This window comes from Urocitellus parryii, chromosome 11, assembly GCF_045843805.1.
Source record: "Urocitellus parryii isolate mUroPar1 chromosome 11, mUroPar1.hap1, whole genome shotgun sequence".
Lineage (NCBI taxonomy): Eukaryota > Metazoa > Chordata > Mammalia > Rodentia > Sciuridae > Urocitellus > Urocitellus parryii.
The window spans coordinates 17,374,331-17,397,365 of record NC_135541.1 but is presented as its reverse complement, the minus strand read 5'-3'; the positions used below and the strand labels follow the sequence as shown (position 1 = coordinate 17,397,365).

Genomic DNA, 23,035 nt, shown 5'->3' with positions numbered 1-23,035 from the left:
GTTATATCAAATGACTATTAGTAATTCATACAAATGTTCATTCACCTCATTCTTAACCCATTTCTATCTCATCATTCTTTTCTTTTTCCTCCTGCTTTCACTACAAATGACAGAAGATAAGTTGAGTATTCTTCATATACAGGTCCCTAATTCCCTTATTCTTAATTTTAAAATCCAGTTCTAAAAATTAAAAGTTTTTTTGGGAGGGAAGGGGGCACTAAAGTTCACTTGGAGGAAATTCTGACCGAAGCTATAAAGAAGCTACTTATGGTCTTCAGTTATCCGTCTTATGATGAATCTTCATGTATTTCACTATAGAAATACATTTAAGCCCCTGCAGACACAGCTACAGACCCTATTGGGTGTATTGAGAAATCTGTGAAATATGCAGAATACATACTTATCACCTTTCTAAATTTCAATCTATTCTGAATTCTGAAACACATCTGTTCCCAAGGGTTATAGATTCAAGGACCCATATCCAGATCTTGGACTGAATAAGAATGAATGAATGTGGAATAGCTTTCCTATCTCTGCGCTAGCTAGTGGCAAGAAGCAGAAAAAGTAAACTCTGGGTCTCTCCTAGGTTTCCCGGTGCAGTAGCTATCTTCCAAGGCAAAAGTACATTTTTCTTGATTTCCTTTTCAAAACTTAGAGAATACCTATTACTAAATATAACATAATATTTTAGAGTTTGTATTTGGATATATTTGCTTTTGCACAAAATTCAATTTAGAAATAATTTGTTGTATACATAAGATATAAGAAAATGTGAACAGCATGTTTTATTCATAAAAGCTATTAGTAACAATCACAATAATTGCTCATAGTTCAAGCATATCATAATTGGCAATTACTGCTCTAGTTTCAAAAGTTAGTTAATAGATGCTGTATTTTAACTTGTCCTGAAGGAGCAAAAGAGAAACTGAATAACTCTGACATTTTAATTCAATACTGATTCAATTAATTATTCTTTCATAAAATATTAGGGAATTTTAAGAAATGGTTTATTTGATCTACATTTTTATAAGCTATCTCATGGCACTAAAGACATACAATAGATAAAGATTAAGATTTAGGTCTGGAGGAACAGAAATGTTACAAACAGAATTTTTTTGACAAACATAGGGAGACCTGGATCTAATATCAGAAATTGAGGCTATCTTGGGAAATCTAGTCATCAAAAAGAACTCTATAATAACAAATACATCTATTTTAAAACCAAAAAATAGAGCACATTTTATTGCAAAAGTAACACATGCTTAAGTAACAAGACAGAGAAAGAAATTGGAGAAATAAAATTCACTCATAATCTTCTCACACCCTCATCTCCAGATAATCACTATTAACATTTCAATTCACAGAAATAGTCATCAGACCCAGCCACACTGATGTTTATAAGCAGGTCAATTCACAATAGCTAAGCTAAGGAACCAACCTAGGTCCCCTTCAACAGATGAATGGATAAAGAAAACATAGTATATAAACACAATGGAATATTACTCAGCCATAAAGAAGAATATTATGGTATTTGCCGGTAAATGGATGGAACTGGAGACTATCATGCTAAGTGAAATAAGCCAATCCCAAAAAACCAAAGGTTCTCTCTGATATGCGGATGCTAACACTCAATGGGGAGTGGGGCAAAGAATAGAAGTTCATCAGATTAGATAAAGAGGAATGAAGGGAAGGGAGGGGAGATAGGAATAAGAAAGACAGTGGAATGAATCAGACATAACTTTCCTATGTTCATATGTGAATACACAACCAGGGTAATTCCACATCATACACAACCACAGGAATGGGACATTATACTCCATGTATGAATAATATGTCAAAATGTATTCTACCTTCATGTATAACTAAAAAGAACAAATTTTATAAACAAGGAAAGAAACAGTCCTTAGAGTGGGCCTTGTCTCAGGCAAAGGCACCATTTATCCCAATGACATGAAACAATTTGTAAGAGTTCTGGCTACTGGACATTAAAAGGCACTCACCTCCAGGACACATTCATAAACTGTGTCATCCAACAAAGAAACCTTGCAGTGCATGTTTCTGTGTCGTCTGACTGATTTCTGGGAAGCTTTTAATTCTCTTTCTGTTTTTGACTCAGGATCTTCTTTTACTTCTGTTTTGGAGAACTCTTCAATTCCTTCTCCTTCCTTAGTTTCAAAATCTAGATCTTCTCTGTGTTCTTCCTGAGCTGGCTGCATGTCCATGGCATCATGAGGTAAGTAATAAAGACATTTTACAAAGTGTGTTGAATGAATATAGTTTTATCTGCAATAATTCTACCAATAAAAATACTAAGTGAAAAAATAAAAACTATTAAAGCAAATATGTGGACATTAATATTAAATGATTATTTTTATAAAATATATTATGATCCCCCAAAAGATCGACAGACTTCACTATTCTCAAAATTTCTCAGATAGAATTCCATCAAATTAATAAATGATGGTTTCAGGTAAATTGTAAGACATCAATCCCTTGCTCTCAGTGTTATATATTCTTTCTGACTATGACATTATATGATATTGTTAAAGTCTGTCAAAACTTCATCATCTTGCTAGGCACATGCCTGTAATTAGGAGGTCAAGGCAGGGGGAATCACAAGTTCAAGGTCAGCCTCAGCAACTTAGTGAGACCCTCAGCAACTTATCAAGACCCTGTCTCAAAGTAAAAAACTAAAAAGGGCTAGGGATGTGGCTTAGTGGCAAAGCACACCTGAGTTCAGTCCTCAGTACAAAGACAAAAAACTTTATCCTCTCTGTCCCATGCTCCTAAATTTTTACAAAATATGAAAAATTATGCTGTATATGTGTAATAAGAATTGTAATACATTCTGCTGTCATTTTTTAAAAATCAATTTAAAAAATTAAAACAGGGGCTGGAGTTGTGGCTCAATGGTAGAGTGCTCACCCCGCATATGTGAGACCCTGCGTTCGATCCTCGGCACCACATAAAAATAAACAAAATAAAGATATTGTGCCCATGTATAACTAAAAAAAATTTTTTAAATTAAAAATTAAAACAAAAAAAATACATAAAATATGACTTGCCACATATTCTCAATTTTACCAATGGGACCTATTTTAGCACATTGAACAAATATACATAATAGGTTAAAGACTACCTGTTAACTCCTTCCTACCAGGAACAATCATGCTAAATGTAAACAAGATTCAAAGACGGAAAATACATATTGAAATCTGGGTCACCTAGGGTAATCATTAAGTCATAACACAGGAGAATGGGACAATATTTTGGCAGCCTTTTTTTTTTTTTTTTTTACTTTCAACATAATATAACTGCTGAAAGATTTTAACTAAACCTAATTCTTCTCTTTAAAATAATACATGGTTGACATCTAGGAAAAAAGGACTTAATGACTTGGCTCCTGCATTAGATACTGGAGGTGGCATACAAGGCCCATACCCAACCTTCACAATATCTCATGCAGCCTCAGGGAGGCCTTCTTTAGCTATCATGTCGCCCTATCCCTGCTGTAGTACTTGTCACCTCAGCACCATTTGTTGCCTTCATAACACTTATTATAAATAAACTCTAATTTTATACTTAAAACTTGTCTCCTCCATTAGCGTACAAAACCCACAAGAGTAGGAACCATCTGTTTTATAATGAAAATAATGACCAACATTTACAGTGTTGTCATTTAGTTATTGTCCTAAGATCATTACTTACAGGAATTAATTTAATCCTCATAATAACCCTGTGGGGCAGGTACTATTATTATCTCCACTTGACAGATGAGAAACTGAGGTCACAGAAGTTAAAGAAACTTGACTAGGATAATATAAGTCACACACCAATTGGCTCCAGAATCCATGATCTTAAACCTCTTCGCTATAGTGTAGTTTTTAATTTATCAAGGTACATCCACCCTAAGGCTGGCACACATGGTAGGATTTCAATAGGTATTTATGGAATAAATAAATAAATAAACATTAAAAAATATTTTGGTTTCCCCCAAATCCAAGCTATCCTGAATGAAAACTGATACAATCCTATAATGCAAACTCACGTTATTCACACGTTCTGATCCACTAGGTTTTGATTGCAAATACTAGTTCCCAAAGGCCTAAAATAGTTTATTCCTTTAAATAATAACCACTTGAGATTTTATTAACACTACTAACTTATTTTGTTAATTTTTCTTCAAACATACATAAATACCTGCATACAATTTATCTTACTTCTGAATTAAGTCTTGATGAGATTTTAGTTAAATCTAAAATTAACTTTGTCTATCACCTGTTTCATACATTTAAATACAAATCTAGGGCTGGGGAGTGATAGTGGTCAAATTATATTGTTAAAGTGTGCACATGTCTGAATATGTAATAACAAATTGCATCATTATATACAATTCTAATGCACCAATAGAAATGTGAAAAAAAATACAAATCTATGATCTTTCGACAAAATAGACAAGTTCTGATTCAAATGCTAACTAAAACAAGATTTTTCCTTTCATAAAAGGAAGAGGGAGCAATTAAAATTCCTTTGAAAGTACCAGACTTCCTGAAAAGCAATGTAATTTAACTCTTTTGATATTCCAAAAATTAAAGTAGTGACATCATAATATGTGGGGTTTCTTTGTTTTCTGTCTTAAATTTTAAGGTGTTTATTTTATAATGCTTATATGGCAATACCTGAGAATACATATAGGGTTTCTTTGCCGTTACTGTGCATGTTTAAAAACTGAGTTATAATAGCTAACATTTATTGAGTGCTTATTATATTTCATGTTTTACAGGTTCATTTCTTTTAAACCTCACAAAAGTCCAGTGAGGTGGATATCACTGTCCCCACTGTGGGAAGGAGGAAAGTGATAAAATGAAAAGTGTCACTTCTCTATGATTTGAACTCCCTGGTCTGATTCTATTGTGTATATTCAAAGTGATTACACTATACAGTAAATCCTGTTTTCAACTTTGTTTCACTAATAGCAAATGCACAATTACCATCTTATCCTAATTTTCCCTTTAGCATTCTGAATATACAAATACTATTTCTAGAAATATATATAATCTTTTAAGAAAATTCTAATAAAACTGTATATATATAGTCCAAACTTTAGATTCAGGCCCTATACTAATAAATGCTACACAGTGATAGAAAGAGCTAGAGTTCCTCACCTACGTACGTCTTACATTCTGCAGTAATAGAATCTAGTTGAAGAATAAGGCAGACATGGCTCAAATCTATCTCATACTCTTGGATGGCTTGAATCTATCATACAGTTTTTCCAAAAAGTTCCATAAAAGGACAACATTGGGTGACAACTATTCCATTTCTAAGAATTTCACCAAAATGAACTCAAAACAACCTAACTTCTTTTTCACTTTCTCATTAAAATCCTGAACTTTTCCATTATGACAGCAAGATGATATATGGGCTGAACAAACTCACTTGATACTTTTCTTTCATTTCCTTTTCTTTGATTTACAGACTGTATCTTTTTAAAAATCAAGTTCCCACTGACTACATTAATTTCTTTAGAGTGCTAACTCCAAAGTTTCATCTTGTTTATCCTTACCAATGCCAAAGTTAAAAAAATGAAACCAAATGTTTTTCAGTGAAATGAAGTGTATAACCTGTCTCCACTACACGCCCTCTACCCGGTTGACACCTCCTTACCTGTGTTTCTGCACTGCTTAATGAATGAAGGTCCAAGGAAGGATCTGTTTTGAGCTCAGGTTCAGGTGCAGCAATTGGGGCCTTTAAAATAATTTCTTCATCAAGACTGGTTCCAAATTCTGTCTCTTTCTGACCTCCTTCACCTCTTTCTTTATCTGACTCTCCCTCTTTGACTTCTTCCTCAGAGACCTGAGATTTGGGCCTTTTGAGAAATGAGGAGAGCAGTCGCGAGAGGCCTCTGCTTTCTGATGTCCGATCCTTGTTCTTGTTCAGGTCTTCGTGAGTCGGAGTGTCTCCATTGGATGTCTTCAGCTTCTGCTCACACTGATTGTCCCCTTCAGCTGCTGCTTGAGAAGCCTCTTCCAGTTGAGCTTCCTGCTGTCCTGAGTTTGTGGCTCCCTCGCCCTCTTCCTTCTGTTGTTGGTGCTGAGAATTTTCAGCCTCGACCACTAAACTTTTCTCTGTTGTCATGATGTTGCTATGAAAAAGAAGATGGAAAAGAAGAGCTCTTTATAAGCAAAACATGAAAGTGTAGGCAAATACTTAAGCCCTAAAGAATTCATATGTTTAGGTATTTAATCACCAACAAACAGAACTCCAATCCATTAAACATGATACTTTCTATTGAAGTACAAAAATATTTTACCTATACATCCTGAATAAATTGTTAATGCCTTGAGTCACTAAAAATATGCACATAAGAAATTAGCTTAAAATAATACCTATTGCATCCATGTAGTGAACAACAGACATTAAGTTAAATGCTCAGAACTGCACATAGCAAATACCATTTTATCCCTCCTAAAAAAGGGATCTTGTTGCATATTGTCCCTTGAGGGTATCAATATGAAGGTACAGAATTTGCAGAAATTAACCTCTGCAAAATTCTCCATACCCCAAGAGATGATTAAGTTTAAAAGTTCCCCAAGTCTTTATTCTTCTTTTTTATATTCTTAGAATGAATACACGTCTCCATTGAGGACAGCAAATGTGCCAAATGTGGTGGTGCACCTATAATCCCATTGACCTGGGAGGCTGAGGGCAAGAGGATTGTAAATTTGAAGCCAGCCTCAGTAACTTAGTGAGCCCCTGGGGATGTAGCTCAATGGTAAGGCATGCATGGGTTCACTCCCCATTACAAACAAACCAACCAACAAAAAACAAACCAGCAAACAGAATTCTGATTGTTATTAGAGCAGACAATAGTGATGAGAGATACACAGTGAATCACAAGAGATTTCCTCTTTCAGGAATATCCTATTTTAAGCTCTTGCAAGCCATTTTTATTTCTAATATGATTTTGAAAGTTCAGCATTTTTGAGAGTAGGAGATGAAACTATTAAAACAGAGAAACAAGAGAGAAGAAAGCAAATATTGATTCACTTGTAGGGAAAGAGAAGAGGCATGCTGTAGAACTTTCAAACTTGATTTCTAGGCTTTTGAACTCAAAATCCCTATGTTATTAATCAAGCTTTATGATAAGAGCCAAAGAGCACTATCACACCTAGTTTAATAATAATAACCAACACACAGGGAGACTTTTAAAACACTAGGCTATGAACTTGACTATCAATGATCTTATATGATTCACTGTTACATCTTAAAGTACTCCCTGCCCATCAACAGCATGTTGTTAAACTGCCAATGAAACATTTCCATATGATTTAGACCAAGTAATTTTACTTAGATATTGATAATCTGAATTAATGAACTGTATTTAACTCATTCCCTCCTCAAGTCCTTCACATTTGCTGTTGTCTGTATTATGATGCTCTTCTCCTGCCTCTTTGAAGGTTGGTCCCCTTCTCATCCTTACTGCCCCGGCTCAGATGACACGCTTTTTATGATGTGTCTCCACACACCGTAGCTAAAGTGATGACTCTCACTGCCCCCATCATATTCTCACAAAAGTATTCTTTTGGAACATACTGAAACAATTTCAGGTAATATAATACATGAAATGATAGAAAACAATGACCAGGAATTCAAACAATTCAATAATCAACAGAAATGCTACAACTCAGTTTACAAAAGAAAAAATAAAAATGAATGCTGAAGGACAGTTTGTATGTGTGTTCTTTCTACACTTGGGTAGCAATGCTATTAGTAAGAATGAGAAGGGGGAGAGAATAAACATAAAAATATAAATTCAACTGATAAACCATATAAATGAAACTATCTTAGTTTAGCTCTAATGTTGATATTAATTCAACAAAAAGTTGGGTGGGGTGACAAACACCTACAATCCCAGCTACTTTGTAAACTGAGGCAAGAGGATCTCAAGTTCAAAGCCAGCCTCTGTAAGACCCTGTCTCAAATTTTAAAAGGGCTAGGGGTGTTGCTGAGTGGCAGTGCAACCCTGAGTTCAACTCTCAGTACAACAATAAATAAAAATATATTGCAAAAAAAAAAATCTATGGACCATTTACTAAAAGCTCCTGACAAATCAGTTACACAAACTATCAAATTCTTCATACTGCAAATGATAGGAGAGGTAACCAGAGGAAGACACAAAGAAGTCAAGCAGAAAAAACAGGATAAAGGTTCTACAAACAGGCCCTTCCTGTATAAATGATACTCTTTTCATTCTGGTTACAGAATCCAAAAGAAGATATCTATTTACTTGATGTCAGAAAGAAGCCTCCTGATAAAGAAAGAAAGAAAGAGAGAGAGAGAGAGAGAGAGAGAGAGAGAGAGAGAGAGAGAGACAAAGTTAGGAAGGAAAGATTAGTACAGCACTGAAGACAAAGTGATGAGTCCCATTTCATCTCAATCCTAATCCTCCAAATCCCTTCTGGTATCAAAGATACACTTGTTTTAATAATATGCATCTGCATATTCAAGCAAATCAGAAATGTTAGAACCCCAACTCCCAGGAGATTGAAAAGGTCAAATGAGAACTTTCTTTCTTTCTTTTTTTTTAATGTCTAACATTAGTACAGTCAATGCTCCATTAAAACTTCTTCAGTGGAAAACTTCATAAAAACACTAGTTTGGCAACATTAAGAAAATTTCCCTTGCCATCAACATTTAGGGATGAAATTTAATGACTTGATATTGGTAATACTCTTTAAATTAGCTCACAGAGAATCTATTAATGTTTAGTGGGTGCTAATCAGGTAAAAAAGGATTTACCTTGGCTGTCTGAGAGAGACCAAAAAAGAATACACAATTCTTAAGGAGATGAGAAATAAATACTGAAACACAAGGCAGTATCTTAATTAGATAAAAATTTATGAGAGAAATCAATGAAGTAACACAAAACTATAAATTAAGAACTTTAAACTAGAGTGATTAGCCATGCTGAAATGGTGGCTTTTAAATTAAGCTTTCAAAGATGAGAATAGATGTCAACCGAAAGAGACTTAAAGGGCAGTGGGCAAAAGGAATTCCATGCAGGGCAACTGGCATTAATGAGACCACTCTAGCTCCTCAGGAATTAGCAAGAATTTCAGAATGGTTGGAATAAGGTTACAATTAGGAAGTAGTGGGAAGTAAGGTTAGAATAGTTATCACTAACTAAACTAATTGCAATCAGAAGCATGCCTGTAAACCCAGCAGCTTGGGAAGCTGAGGCAGGAGGATCACAAGTTCAAAGCCAGCCTCTGCAAAAGTGAGGCACTAAGCAACTCAGTGAGACCCTGTCTCTAAATAAAATACAAAATAGGACTGGAGATGTGGCTCAGTGGTTAAGTGCCCTTGGGTTAAATCCCCAGTACCAAAAAAAAAAAAAAAAAAAAAGTGGGGGGAGAAGGTGAGAGAGGAGGAGAAATGGGAGCTACCATTTATGGAGAACCTACTAAATGCCACACACTATTCTAAATGTTTTACTATGTTATCTTACAACCATTCTGTAAGTAGACATTCTCATTTCCCCCCAATAAATAAACAGGCTCTGAGAAGTTAAAACATTTGCCTCAGTTCACACAGCTAAGCAATATTTTAATAAAACTATTAATATATTATAAAGTGGCAATTCCTTTGTAAATTCTCAGGTTGTATCTGTCTCAGAGGCTTCTGCCCCAGAGATACTTCTGTGTTAAATAAACCCCTATTGTTGAGAAATTATGGGCAGCCTCTTCAATACAGCCAAGATCACTGTGTTCTCATCAATTTCAGGTCCCACAACCATGTGCAGATTTTTCTTTCCAGAGAGTACATGTGAAGATGGAATGGGGAAACAGACACAGGCAAAAATGACAGCTTAGGAAAGGACATGAATATTATTTTAAATAATTTGGTCTTCATCCTGAAGGTGGTGGAGAGCCACTGGAGTTTTTTGGGGTTTTTTTTTTTGTTTTGTTTTGTTTTTTTAAGTTGTACATGGACACACAATATCTTTATTTTGCTGAGCATCGAAACCAGTGCCTAACACATGTGAGGCAAGCGCTCCACCACTGAGCAACAGCCCCGGCCCCACCACTGGAGTTTTTAAATAGGGAAGTGAATAAATAAAGTGGAAGCAGAGAGTAGGATACAAATTGGATAAATTCAGGTTATTGATGAACACTCACAATGGGAATCCCTGGGAAGCTGAAACCAATCCTGACTGGGCAGAGAAACTTGAAAAGCCTTGCAACCAAGGTTTCCGAATTACTACAGCCCTTGGTTTCTCTAGCTTGTTCTCATTAGAATGCTTCTCATTAACCCTAGCAGTTTCAGGTCTGACCTTAAAGGCATTTTCATAATACACCTCTTTTGGCCCACTCTGATAAATGGCTTAATGAAAAACATACAGCAATGGAACCAAAATAGAAGAGAGATGGGCATCTCACAACTCTCTCAAGACATTTTCAGAAATACTCTTAATTTTCTGTTTTTCTTATCCTAGTAAATGGCTCAATCATACCATCCAGACCTCAAACCACAGACCTCAACACTGTCTTTGCCTTCTCCATTTTCCTTCCCAACCAAATCCGTTAGTCCTATAGTCTACCTCCAACATATTTAGAGCCGATTCATGTTCCGCCTTCTCTGCCACTATCAGGTTTGTGCCGGTCTCCACTTCTCACTTGAACTACAGGTCCTTAATTAAATGACGTGACTTCTTCCTACCTCACCAGCCTCACTTACCTCCATCATTTTAGTCTACACAATGTGAAAACAGTTTACAAGAAAAACATTTTAAGGTCTTGATTGAACATGCCCCAATAGAAGTAAAATTCTAAATCAGCTAACAATTTTAGCTGCATTTCTAGAATTATAATGACCACATTTGACACTTCAACATAAATTTTGAGAATGTTACAATGTTCTAGGTGCTATAGTATGCAGGAGGCTACACTAGTGAGAAAGACAAAAGAGTCTCTGACGTCCTGGACTTCACTTTCCATCTAGAATACAGTGGAATGTAATAATCCCTCTGTTCACAGTATTTATATTGTATTGTAAATCTTACATTCAGTTCTAGGCAGTTTACCCTAAAGAGAACAGACTCCGTGAAAGAAGAGATAGAAGATAATGATGGAATTTAAGACTGTATCATAGGGTAAAGATATGGTGATGCTTAGCCTAGTAAAAAAAGAATCCAAAGAAGGAATGTGATTGGTACTCTCACAAATTTCAAGAGCTGCATGTGTTTCCTAAGGGCAAAAAATTACAGAGTTTTCATCTGCATAAAGTAAAAAGAAAAAAATCCTAATAATTAGAGATAACCAATGATTAAATAAATGGTGTACTTGGGAATTGAGTTGATCCCTAGGGAGCCATGGGGGACTAGATCTAGGACTCCCCCATATTAAAATCCACAGATATTCAGATCCCTTGTACAAAATGGCATGGTATTTGCATAAAACCTACTTGTGTCCTCCTATATGGTTTAAATCTCCTCTAGTTTACTTATAATACTAAACTCAATGTAAGTGTCGTAAAAAGCTGTTATGCTGTATTGTTTAGGGAATAATGACAAGGGAAAAAAGTTTGTGCTTGTTCAGTCAGATGCATATTTCTCTAGTATTTCCTATGTGCAGCTGGTGGAATCCACATATATGAAACCAACACATAGAACACATACTATTATCACCAAAAGTATTCACTCAGGCTGAATGCTAGAGAAAGATTTCTTCTATTAAGTGGGTCTTTACATTAACTGAACTCTAAAATCCTATCCAATGCTAAGATTTACAAATAGGAAGGAAGAAAAATAAATAAATAAAGGGACATTAGAATAGTAATACAAACAGGTTATTTTCTAAATTACTTTTTTATTACTTTGTGTGTGTTTGTGTGTGCATTATGATTAAAATGTTATGATTAAAGACAGTTGGATATAATCCAGGGTCTTGTACGTGCTAAGCAAATGCTCTACCACTGAGCAATATCTATACCCCTTTTTACTTCCACAGTACTTTCTTGAGATTTTTTTTTTTTTTAATCTCACTCAGTTGCCCAGGCTGACCTCAAACTTATATTCCTCCTGTCTCTGACTCCTGAGTACCTGGAATTATAGCCGTATACTACTCTACTATATCTGGTCAAATGGGTTATTTTCTTATGTTATAAATCCAGAGTTGCTATGTGAATTGGAAGAATAAGGAAGTGAAAAAATAAAGGATAAAAGGCCCTTTTACATTTCTAATCAGACAGAATCGAATGACATTCTTTCAGAGAAGAAGAAAAGGTGTTTAAGAATTGAAGATCATGCCAGAAAATAGCTTGTTTCCCAATAACACCAATCCTCCCAAACTCCAGGAAAGTGTCTTTCCTTTATGACATAATTTACATGCATTAATTTGCACTTCTAAAAAAATAGGATACCACCAATGTGGTTTTCAGAATAAAAATGGTAATTTTCCCTCTACTCTCCTGAAATTATTTGGACCTTAAACTATTCTCTATGAAAAATTATTTGCCATATTTAGTGAATCAGGAATGTCACCCAGCATGAACATGCTGTTTTCAACTACTTGGTTTTAATTTAAGTCATTTCTATGGTGACTAATATCGTTGAATCAACTCATTCAAAGATATTTTTAAATAAACAAACTTACTCATCTCCTTTTTCAAGGATCAATTTTTTTTTTAACTTTCTGTAGAATTTCAAGCTTACAGTTAGAAAACATCTAGATAGATATATTCTGTCTCTCCCAGAAGAACATACTACCTGATGATTACTGGCATTACTATGGAAGAAGTGAGATAAACTCACTTTCCATACCTTTATTTTTACTCTTTTTAAATGTCAAAGTGTGTTACTTTAGCCATTCTGGATGCAAATCCTTATGAAATAGATTATATGCCTGTTACATTTTCAAAATCTATAGAGCCTAATTAAACCTTTATTGATTTAGTCATCATTCTGAACTTCAATTACCGTATAGTGCTAATGTCCTCAAGGGCAACTGAAGTCCCTAGGGATGGTTAGCTCTGCCAGGATACCTGAGTACTAGGCTTTTCTTTCTTTTCTTTTCTTTCTTCTTCTTCTTTTTGTTTTTAATCTGACTTTAATAGTTTTCCTGTTTGTCCATTTGCAAAGTTAACTCACATTTCTTGCCTGCCACCTGACAGGGTGGCTTGCCAACAAATAGCATTCTACATCTCCTAATATTCTATTAGCTAATCTATCAATAAGTAGGAAACCAAATGACCATGTGTGTCAAAAATAAAACCAAATGCTAAAACTATTGCTTCACAACACTGGAATAACTCCAATACATGGATTTTATGAACTGTGTTTTAGTTCTTCAAATGCCACATAAGATTACTTTGAGGTTCCCATTTTAACTAGCCAAGCTTATTAGATAAATCACCCTCAGATAAATCACATCACTATAATGACCAATCTCTTTCTTTCCAAATAGAGACCAAAATTTTTAAATATTATTTATGTAAAGTATTGCATTCATAATATAAACTCTCTGTAAAACATAATACAAAGCACAGTAATAATTTAGCCTTAAAAAGGATCAGAAAGGGAAGAGAACCATATAGATAATGTTTAATAGCATTAAAAATCTCAAGGTAAGCATCAACAAAGCCTGAAGATTTCTAGCTCCGAAGAAGTTTTAGCTAGGACTATGAAATTTTTCTTACTTTTATTTTTATTATCTTTGAGCCAATCAGTCTAAACATATTTTAAAATTTCTCAACTCAGTTTGGGATGTAGCACAGTGGTAGAGCACTCACTGAATGTGTTCAAGTCCCTGGGCTCAATTCCCAGACTTCACAATAAATAAATGATTTTTAAACTCAAGAAATTCTTAAGATTTATTATATTGACAAATTTTACTTTAAATAGAAAGCTACAGGAAATTAATGTATCAGATATCATCTAATTAGAGTTCATGTATGAATCAGAAACTTCCTTTGGACTGTGGCTTGTTTTAGTAGATACTCTGGTGAGTGGAACAGATGTGGTGGTTATCTCCTGCCATAGTTAAATATGAAAAATATACTGTGGACTATCAGAAAATGTAATATTGGCAGAGGCAAAACTGAGTAATGGAGTATTTCAAATCTTAATTTGCTAAAAGCATCTAATAAAATTATTGACTAGCCTTGATGACAATTTTCTCTCAAAAGGGAAGGGTTCTCCTTATTGTGGATTTAATTCTGAGTGATAAAGAACAATGCATTGGTGATATGAACATATCAGGAACCATGTCAGAAAACAACAATTTCACAAAGTTTTTATGCGGAGAAAAGAGATAACAGTCAAACACATAAGCTTATTATAGATAAATTTTAAAAACATTTAAAGCAAAGTAAGATATGATTGGATGACCAAAGATTCTACAACAATATAGAACTTGTTTGGTCATTACAAAAGTAATGACCAAAAGATTAAGGCTAAGTAAAGGCAATTCTAGAAAGAGAAGTTCTACATTTCACTTCGCTTTACATATACATTCCAGGTGGCCGGTTCTTTGCTAAGACTTGAGAATCTGGCAGTGAAATTTTCTCAATACAATCAGAAAATTTTAGAAAAGCATGAGGGAAGCTGGGCATGGCCCACACCTGTAATCTCAGTGACTCAGAATGCTGAAGCAGGAGGAATCACAAGTTGGAGGCCACCCTGGGCAACTTAGCAAGACCCTGTCTCAAAATTAAAAAGGGCTGGGGATGTGGCTCAAGCGGTAGCGCGCTCTGGTATGCGTGTGGCCCGGGTTCGATCCTCAGCACCACATACAAACAAAGATGTTGTGTCCACCGAGAACTAAAAAATATTTAAAAAAAAATTCTCTCTCTCTCTCTCTCTCTCTCTCTCTCTCTCTCTCTCTCTCTCCTCTCTCACTCTCTCTTTAAAAAAAAATAAAAAATAAAAATAAAAATAAAAATGGCTAGGGATGTAACTCAGTGATACAGTACCCCTGGGTTAAATCCACAGTCCTCCAAAAAAAGAAAAGCATGAGAAAATTATTAAAGATAGTCATAAAAAACAGGGAGATTATGAAGAAATAAATATAAAATTGAAGTGTTTAAAGTAGCATTGCAAAGAAATACCTACAAAAGTAATGACCAAAAGATTAAGGCTAAATAAAACAATGGAGCTTAAAAAAAAAACTGATAAAAATGGCGGAGTATAGGAGGAAAGCAAAGGAGGAAAAAGGAAGGAAGAGGGAGGGAGGGAGGAGAGAGGGGGAAAGGAAGGTTAAATTCAGACTACACCTTGAGAGAAAAACCTGTGTTCTTTCAAACCAGTAATACAAAGAGGACTCTAACAACCAAAGATAGTTCAAACCAGTAGAAGTAAGCTTGAGAGTTAAAATATATTTTCAGTCCCAGAAAAATTATATTACAAAGTTCAGAAGTAACTAGTAAACTGGATTTCAGATTCACTACTATACCATGGACTTTTATCAAATATGCAGCTAATTGTGATTGAATCCTAGTTCAAAATCATTTGAAGCTGGAAAAATGGACCAAAATCAACAAGCTAGAATTTAAAGGAAATGTAGGTTTTCACATTGAGATTGAAAAACAATTATGAAGGAAAAAAGTAGTAGTAGTGAATGTCCACCAAAGAATGGATGAATAAATTAACAATAAATTCACAGGATAAAACCCATAGCAGCAAAAATGAGTAAGAACTACACGTATACAGGTACATATACACAACATAGATGACTCTCATGTTTGATGAAAAAACCAGGTCAAAGAATATAGTCCATGTAATGCTATTTACAAAGAATCGAAAGATATACAATATACAATGGATGATATAATGTATCCATTATATTATGTCTCAATTATAATGTATCTATTATATATTGTATGTCTTTCAATTCTCCATATATGTACATATATATTGCTTAGAGATACATATGTAGTAAAAGTGTGAATAAATGAATAATCACAAATTTCAAAACAGTTGTGTTCTCTAGCAATAGTAAGAAATGAGATTGGGGGAGGACCTGACAAGGCCTCTCAACTATATCAGTAATGCTTTATAAATTGGGTAATGTTTATCTTTTTCTATTTTTTAAATACTTTGTATTTTAAAATACTTTGTATTAAAAAGTATTTAAAAAGCTATTAGCAGCTTTTTAAATTACATGTGGGAAAGACCTAACTTGATAACATTATTTCCAGAAAAGTTCATATATGCCAAAAATACAATAGGCTTTCTAAAATGATTAACATCTTCATTTCTTTTAATATTTATTTGTTAGTTGTAGTTGGACACAATATCTTTATTTTACTTATTCATTTTTATGTGGTGCTGAGGATCGAACCCAGGGCCTCACACATGCTAGATGACTGCTCTACCACTTAGCTACAACCCCAGCCCTAACATCTTCTTGATAGAAATGTGGTATCCACATTGTGGGAAATAACGGAGACATTGTTACATTCTGAGCACTGCCTTCTTCTTTTTTTTTTTTTTTTTTTTTTTTTTTTAGGGGTGGGTACCAAGGACAAAACCCAGGGCACTTTATCACTGAGCTGCATCCTCAGCCCTTTTGTTGAGACATGTTCTCATTAAATCTGGCGTACAACTTGTCACTTTCCTGCCTCAGCCTCCTGAATCACTGGGATCACAGATGTGTGCCACCATACCCAGCAGAGCACTGCATCTTAAGCAGGACATGAGCAAAGCAATATATCCAATAACAAGAATGATGAGGTATCTAGAGACCATGACTTCAGATCATCCACAAAAAAGTAAGGACTTCTTTTTCAGAAGGATAATGAAACTGAAGGAAGAAACTATATGAAATGACATTTAAGATGAACAGATAAGCAAAATGCTGTATATACATCCAGCCTTTAAAAAGAGCTTTTAGGCCAGATGTGGTGATACATCCATATAAGCTCCAGCAACTTGGGAGGCTGAGACAGGAGGATCGGGAAATCAAAGCCAGCCTCAGCAACTTAGTGCAGCCCTAAGCAACCTGGCGAGACTCTACCTCTAAATAAAATAAAAAATGGCTGGGATGTGTCACAGTGGTTAAGTGCCCCTGTGTTTAATACCCCAGAGGAGGAGAAGGAGGAGGAGGAGGAGGAGGAGGAGGAGGGGGAGGAGGAGGGGGAGGAGGAGGGGGAGGAGGAGGGGGAGGAGGAGGGGGAGGAGGAGGGGGAGGAGGAGGGGGAGGAGGAGGGGGAGGAGGAGGGGGAGGAGGAGGGGGAGGAGGAGGGGGAGGAGGAGGGGGAGGAGGAGGGGGAGGAGGAGGGGGAGGAGGAGGGGGAGGAGGAGGGGGAGGAGGAGGGGGAGGAGGAGGGGGAGGAGGAGGGGGAGGAGGAGGGGGAGGAGGAGGGGGAGGAGGAGGGGGAGGAGGAGGGGGAGGAGGAGGGGGAGGAGGAGGGGGAGGAGGAGGGGGAGGAGGAGGGGAAGGAGGAGGGGAAGGAGGAGGGGAAGGAGGAGGGGAAGGAGGAGGGGAAGGAGGAGGGGAAGGAGGAGGGGAAGGAGGAGGGGAAGGAGGAGGGGAAGGAGGAGGGGAAGGAGGAGGGGAAGGAGGAGGGGAAGGAGGAGGGGAAGGAGGAGGGGAAGGAGGAGGGGAAGGAGGAGGGGAAGGAGGAGGGGAAGGAGGAGGGGAAGGAGGAGGGGAAGGAGGAGAGGAAGAAGAAGAGGAAGAAGAGGAAGAAGAGGAAGAAGAGGAAGAAGAGGAGGAGGAGGAGGAAGAAGAAGAGGAAGAGGAGGAGGAGGAGGAGGAGGAGGAGGAGGAGGAGGAGGAGGAAGGGAGGGAGGGAGGGAGGGAGGAAGGAAGGAAGAAAGAAAGCAAAGGACTGGGGATGTGGCTCAGTGATTAAACACCCCTGGTACCAAAAATAATTTTAAAATAAAAGAGCTTTAGCTAGGTCCAGAGATGCACACCCATAATCCTAGTCACTTGAGAGACTGAAGAAAGAGGATCTCTTGAACCCAGGAGTTTGGGGACAGTCTGGGCAACACAGAGAGACCCATCTCAAAAAAGAATCTTCACTTAAAGCTCTTTAGCCTTAAAGAATGAAATTCTGACAAATGCTACAAATTGGATGAACCCTGAAGACAGAACACTAAATGAAATAAGCCAGACACAAAATTACTTATACTGTGTGATTCCCCTTACATGAGTTATCAAGCAAGAATAGCCAAATTTGTGGAGATAGAATGTAGAATAGTGGCTACCAGAAACTGAGGGGAGAGGGTAATGGGAGTTATTGTTTGATGGATACAGTTTCAGTTTGGGATGATGCTTTCTCTACCGCCTTTAGATGTCATTCTTCCTACAGAGTCTGTTTTCTAGCACAGCATCATGAAATCCCAGACCAACACAGTGACCCAGCAGCTATCATTAGGAAGGGATATAAGTTAAAATGCTAATTATTTAAAAAATATTAGAAAACATAGTTTACAAGTATAGTAATAACAGCTCTAGGAAACAGTGAATAATGTGGCATGAGAAATACTTGAAAACAACAGACCAAAACCAAAACTCAACCACCTGGGGGAAAAAAAAAAGTTATCGTGTAGATGAAGGTCACATACTATAAAATTCAGTTCAAATTTTTAAATGATTTATAAATAGAAACTAAACTAGTTGTTTTTAAAATAACAATTTGGACTGGGGATATAGCTCAATGGTAGAGTGCTTGCCTAGCACCTGCCAGGAGCTGGGTCCCATCCCCAGCACTGGGGGTTTAAAAAAAAAAAAAAAAAAGGCCAGAAGCAATTTTCCTACAATAACTGGAATGGCTCTTTAAGAATTAAGTAAGAGGGGCTGGGGTTATGGCTCAGTGGTAGAGTGCTCGCCTCGTACGTGCAAGGCCCTGAATTCGATCCTCAGCACCACATAAAAAAATGTCCAACTAGAACTAAAAAATACATTTAAAAAAATAAAAAGAGAATTAAGTAAGAGTAACCAAATACCAAATATCTATTACATCTTTGATTTACAGCAATTCCAGGGCGGCTTAAAGGGTAGGAAAGGAGTAAAACGACTCTCCAAAAACATGATTCCTTTTGTGAGGGAAACAAAACAAAATCTTTGAGATGAAAATACCTCAATCCTTTTCATGCTTTTCAGCTTTCCTTCTATACTAAATGAAGATTCTAGACCTTAAGATGGAAAAGACTTTAATAAGCCATCTAGTCTAACTCCCTACTCCATGCCAGAATTGGTTCAGATACCTTGCTGACCACAGGGCTGCGCAGCCCTTGTTTGGACACTTCTGATGGCAGGGACACGTACTATAGCCCATTCCTGTCTTATGTAACTCGTGGAGAAAGATCTTCCCTGTCACATGGAGGCCATATCTGCCTCTCTATATACTTACACACACTGGTCCTCATTTGAGCCACTAAAACTTCCAAAATAACTCTACTTCTGTTTCCATATAAATAGTCTGCCAAAGCTTTAATACTTTTGTGTGGTTCAAATTAATACTAACAATATTTAACTATTTTTACCTAACAAAATGACCCATACTAGCTCAGCCCTCCCACTTGGTTTTCTCTAAGGTTAAATATCTCCAGATCCTTCAACTGTTTTTATGAAATGACTTACCACTTAGTTTCCTACCATCCCAGTATCTTTCTTTCAAATGAGGTACTCAGAGCCAAACATTTTCCTAAAACATGAAATCAGAAAATTTCTGGCAGGGGCTGGGGTAGTGGCTCAGCAGCAGAGTGTTCCCAAGCATGTTCAAGGCCCTGGGTTAGATCCTCAGCATCACATAAAACAATAAATAAATCAAATAAAGGTATTGTGTCCAACTACATCTAAAAAATAAATATTAAAAAAGAAAGAAAATTCCTGGCAGGAATTCATCCTTATAACCTAATTCTGAACTGAAAACTGAATGCCTCCAAACACCTCCAAAGACATTTCATGTCATTCAGAACAAAAGCCAAAGTCTGCTACAGCCACACTGTGTGCCTTGTCTCTGTTCCATCAGGCATGTCTCCACCAGGGCCTTGGTATTTGCTGTTCTCTCTTCCTCTGACAGCCACAGGACTCCCTCCCTTTGGGTTTTTCCTCAAAAGTCACTTTTTCAATGAGGTTTTCCATAGTTACCCATAAGACTGGAGCCCCCATTGCACTTTTCATTTTCTTGCTATATTTTTCTCTGCAGCATTTATTGCATTTTAATGACATACTATATAGTTTTTAAAAGTTAATTTTATTGTTCATCTACCCCATTGGAGCAAAGCAGTGTGCCTGTCTTGCTCATCCCTGGTGCTACAATGCTGTCCCCTAAATATCAATTGAACAAATAAATGAACAAATGAAAGAAACTGATTTTAATATGCCCAACGGCCCAAAACTACTTTCCTCATGATAAAAAATGTACATAGGGTGTTGGGGCTGTGGCTCAGCAGTAGAACGCTTGCCTGGCATTCGTGAGGCACTGGGTTCGATCCCCGGCACCACATAAAAATAAAAACAAATAAAATAAACATATTGTATCCATCTACAACTAAAAAGAAAAAATTAAAAAATTAAAATGTGCATAGGGATCACATGATAAAGGGTAAAGACAGAATCCAGATATACACAAGAAGAATACAAATGCCTGTTTACAGATGCAAGATATTGAGACACTTCGTATCAAGATATGCTAATTTCTTCTTTTAGAATAAACTGACAGTGGCCAATAATCAATAACAAAATTTTTGTATCCCTCATCTAAAGATTTTTTCTTACTTATATTCATTATTTTAAAAAAAACATGAGCTCATAGGAGAATGCTTTTTAATTTAATTATGAAAAAAACAATTTGAAAATCATTGTGTATCAGCAAAAGGAAATTAATATGCTGTCCCATGTAGAAGTACTTTCTTATGTAACCTAGATAGCCAAGGGCAGCACTGGAAAGGGATCAGAGTAATGAGCCTCACCTCAAATGGCAATACTCTGAATTCCCTAAGGGTACAGTTCTGGGTCAACTGCTCCCAATCTCAGTCCAGAAAGAGGCGGGCCAGCCATTCCCACCTAACCTTTAGGTCATCCTTCATTTATATGTGCTCTGAAAAAATTAGATTGTATTTCAATGCTGCTAAGAAGATTGTGAACCAAACTGGATACCCAGAAACCTTGTTACCTCATTCTACATCTAATTTATTCCCCTCTTTCTTTTTGATATACTCCAGACCAACACTTTATTCTCAACCTGAACTAAATCCCAGCAGAAAATAAGCTTTGAAAACTTCCTAAAAATTATAAAATGTTTTCCTAGGTTACTCAGGTTCTGTGAAAATGTTAAAACAGTAAAAATATTCTCACTAGAGCCCAGTGACAATTACAATATCAATAAAGGTTTTGCCCCTAACTAAGCAACTAAATATTTTTCTCTTTCCTCCTCGAGGGAAAAAGAAAATTAAAGTTTTGCCATAATTGTAAACAATACTTTAAATTGCATTCACTAATTGAATAAACAGTTACTGAACATATTCTAATATTCTAGGCATCATGCTGAGGGTCAAGATTAAAAAAAAAAAAAAAAACAAGATGTGGCTTCTGCCCTCAAAAAGTATACAGTCTATTTAAAAAGGCGAGAGCAAGCAATTGTGTAGTAATATATTCAGAAAATAAGCATAGCACAAAAGAAAAGGCATTTGAACCAGCTGTCAGTAAAGGCCTGTGAGAGACAACCTGCACTTCAAGGATGCATAGGAGAGAATGAGGCAGGAAGGTAGAGGGCAGGAAAGAGAGATGACCCAGACAAGTACCTAGGAAGAGCATGAGCACCTGAGAAGGAGAGGAAAGCAATTAGCTATAGCTGCAGTGATGAAATACAGTATGACATAAAATAATGGAGGGTATGACACGCTTAAGAATAGGTTGGGGTATCTAGCGTGCACAGGCCCTGGGTTCAGTACCAAAAAAAAAAAAAAAAAAACAGGTTGGGGTGGATTACAGAAAGCTGCCTTTTGCGATGTTCAAGAATTTATACCTCAACCTTTGTAAAATATGGAGCCATTAAAAGATTTTAAACCTGGTAATATCATAGTAAAACCTGCATTAAGAGAATTTTTTTGGTGAGAATTGTTTGAATGAGTAGATGTAGAAGATGAGAAGAAATAGAAACAATTAATAGAAACCTCATAACAGGTTTGATGAAATATCATTACAGCTTGAACCAAAGTTGCTTAGAAAAAGGATTTTTAAAACTACTTAAGAAAGACAATATGGATCATAGTACCAGAGTATATTATATAGTACCAGCTTCAGAGTCAGGAAAAAACACTTACCAGCAAATATTTAGGATCTCCAGTGGATTCTTTTAACTTTTTTTATTTTTTTATTTTTATTTTTTTTAACTTTTTTTAAACCTCAGTTTCTCTATATGTAAAATCATCCCTACTTCATGGTATTTTTGCAAGAATTAAGTGAGAAAATGTAAATCATTTAGTATATCAATTGGTATACTTGGTAAATACTTTATGTTAACAATCATTATTCATAAGATAAGGTAATAGGCTTTAGTGATTGGATGTAAGTCCTTAGAGAAAGGAAATCAGGATTGACTGGCATGTTCTTACTAAAATGGTAAGTGGATAAAAGATAGGCATGCATTTGATGGTGCTGGGATTGAACCCAGGACCCTGTCCACGCTAAGTAGGCACTCTACCACTGAGCTATACGCCTCCAGCCCCAAAACAGGTTTAAAGTGGAGAATAATTGTACTGATTTTTTGTTAAGGAGTCTAGAGAATATCCAAAAGCACTCATGTGTGCTAAACGTCAGTCTGTCTTCAAAAACAATGTTAAACATAAAACATAACCTTGGATATATGAAATGATCTAACCAAGGTTATAATGAAGTACCATAGAATGTTAAACTTCAATCAGATTCATAAATTATCTAGTCAGGTGGTTCTTTTTATTGTCATGAACCATCTAACAATCTGACTAAAGCTATAGACCCTCTCATCAGAAATGTTCAAAAATAAAATTTTGAGGGCTAGGGGGTGCAAGCTCAGTAATAAAGTACTTGCCTTGCATGTG

At 36.2% G+C, this 23,035-nt stretch overlaps 1 protein-coding gene across 8 annotated transcripts in view; it reads right to left on the bottom strand.

Moving 5' to 3' along the window:
- Nucleotides 1–23,035, bottom strand: part of Epb41 (erythrocyte membrane protein band 4.1) — a 155,132-nt gene that overhangs the window by 91,535 nt on the left and 40,562 nt on the right. For all 8 annotated transcript variants that reach the window (XM_077791123.1, XM_077791124.1, XM_077791125.1 and 5 more), the window contains exons 2-3: nucleotides 5,668–6,145; nucleotides 2,001–2,210 (exon numbers count right to left, since the gene is read on the bottom strand). In XM_077791123.1, the coding sequence (XP_077647249.1) occupies nucleotides 2,001–2,210; nucleotides 5,668–6,138 (681 nt within the window). In that variant the 5' untranslated portion in view covers nucleotides 6,139–6,145. The remainder of the gene's footprint in view (nucleotides 1–2,000; nucleotides 2,211–5,667; nucleotides 6,146–23,035) is intronic.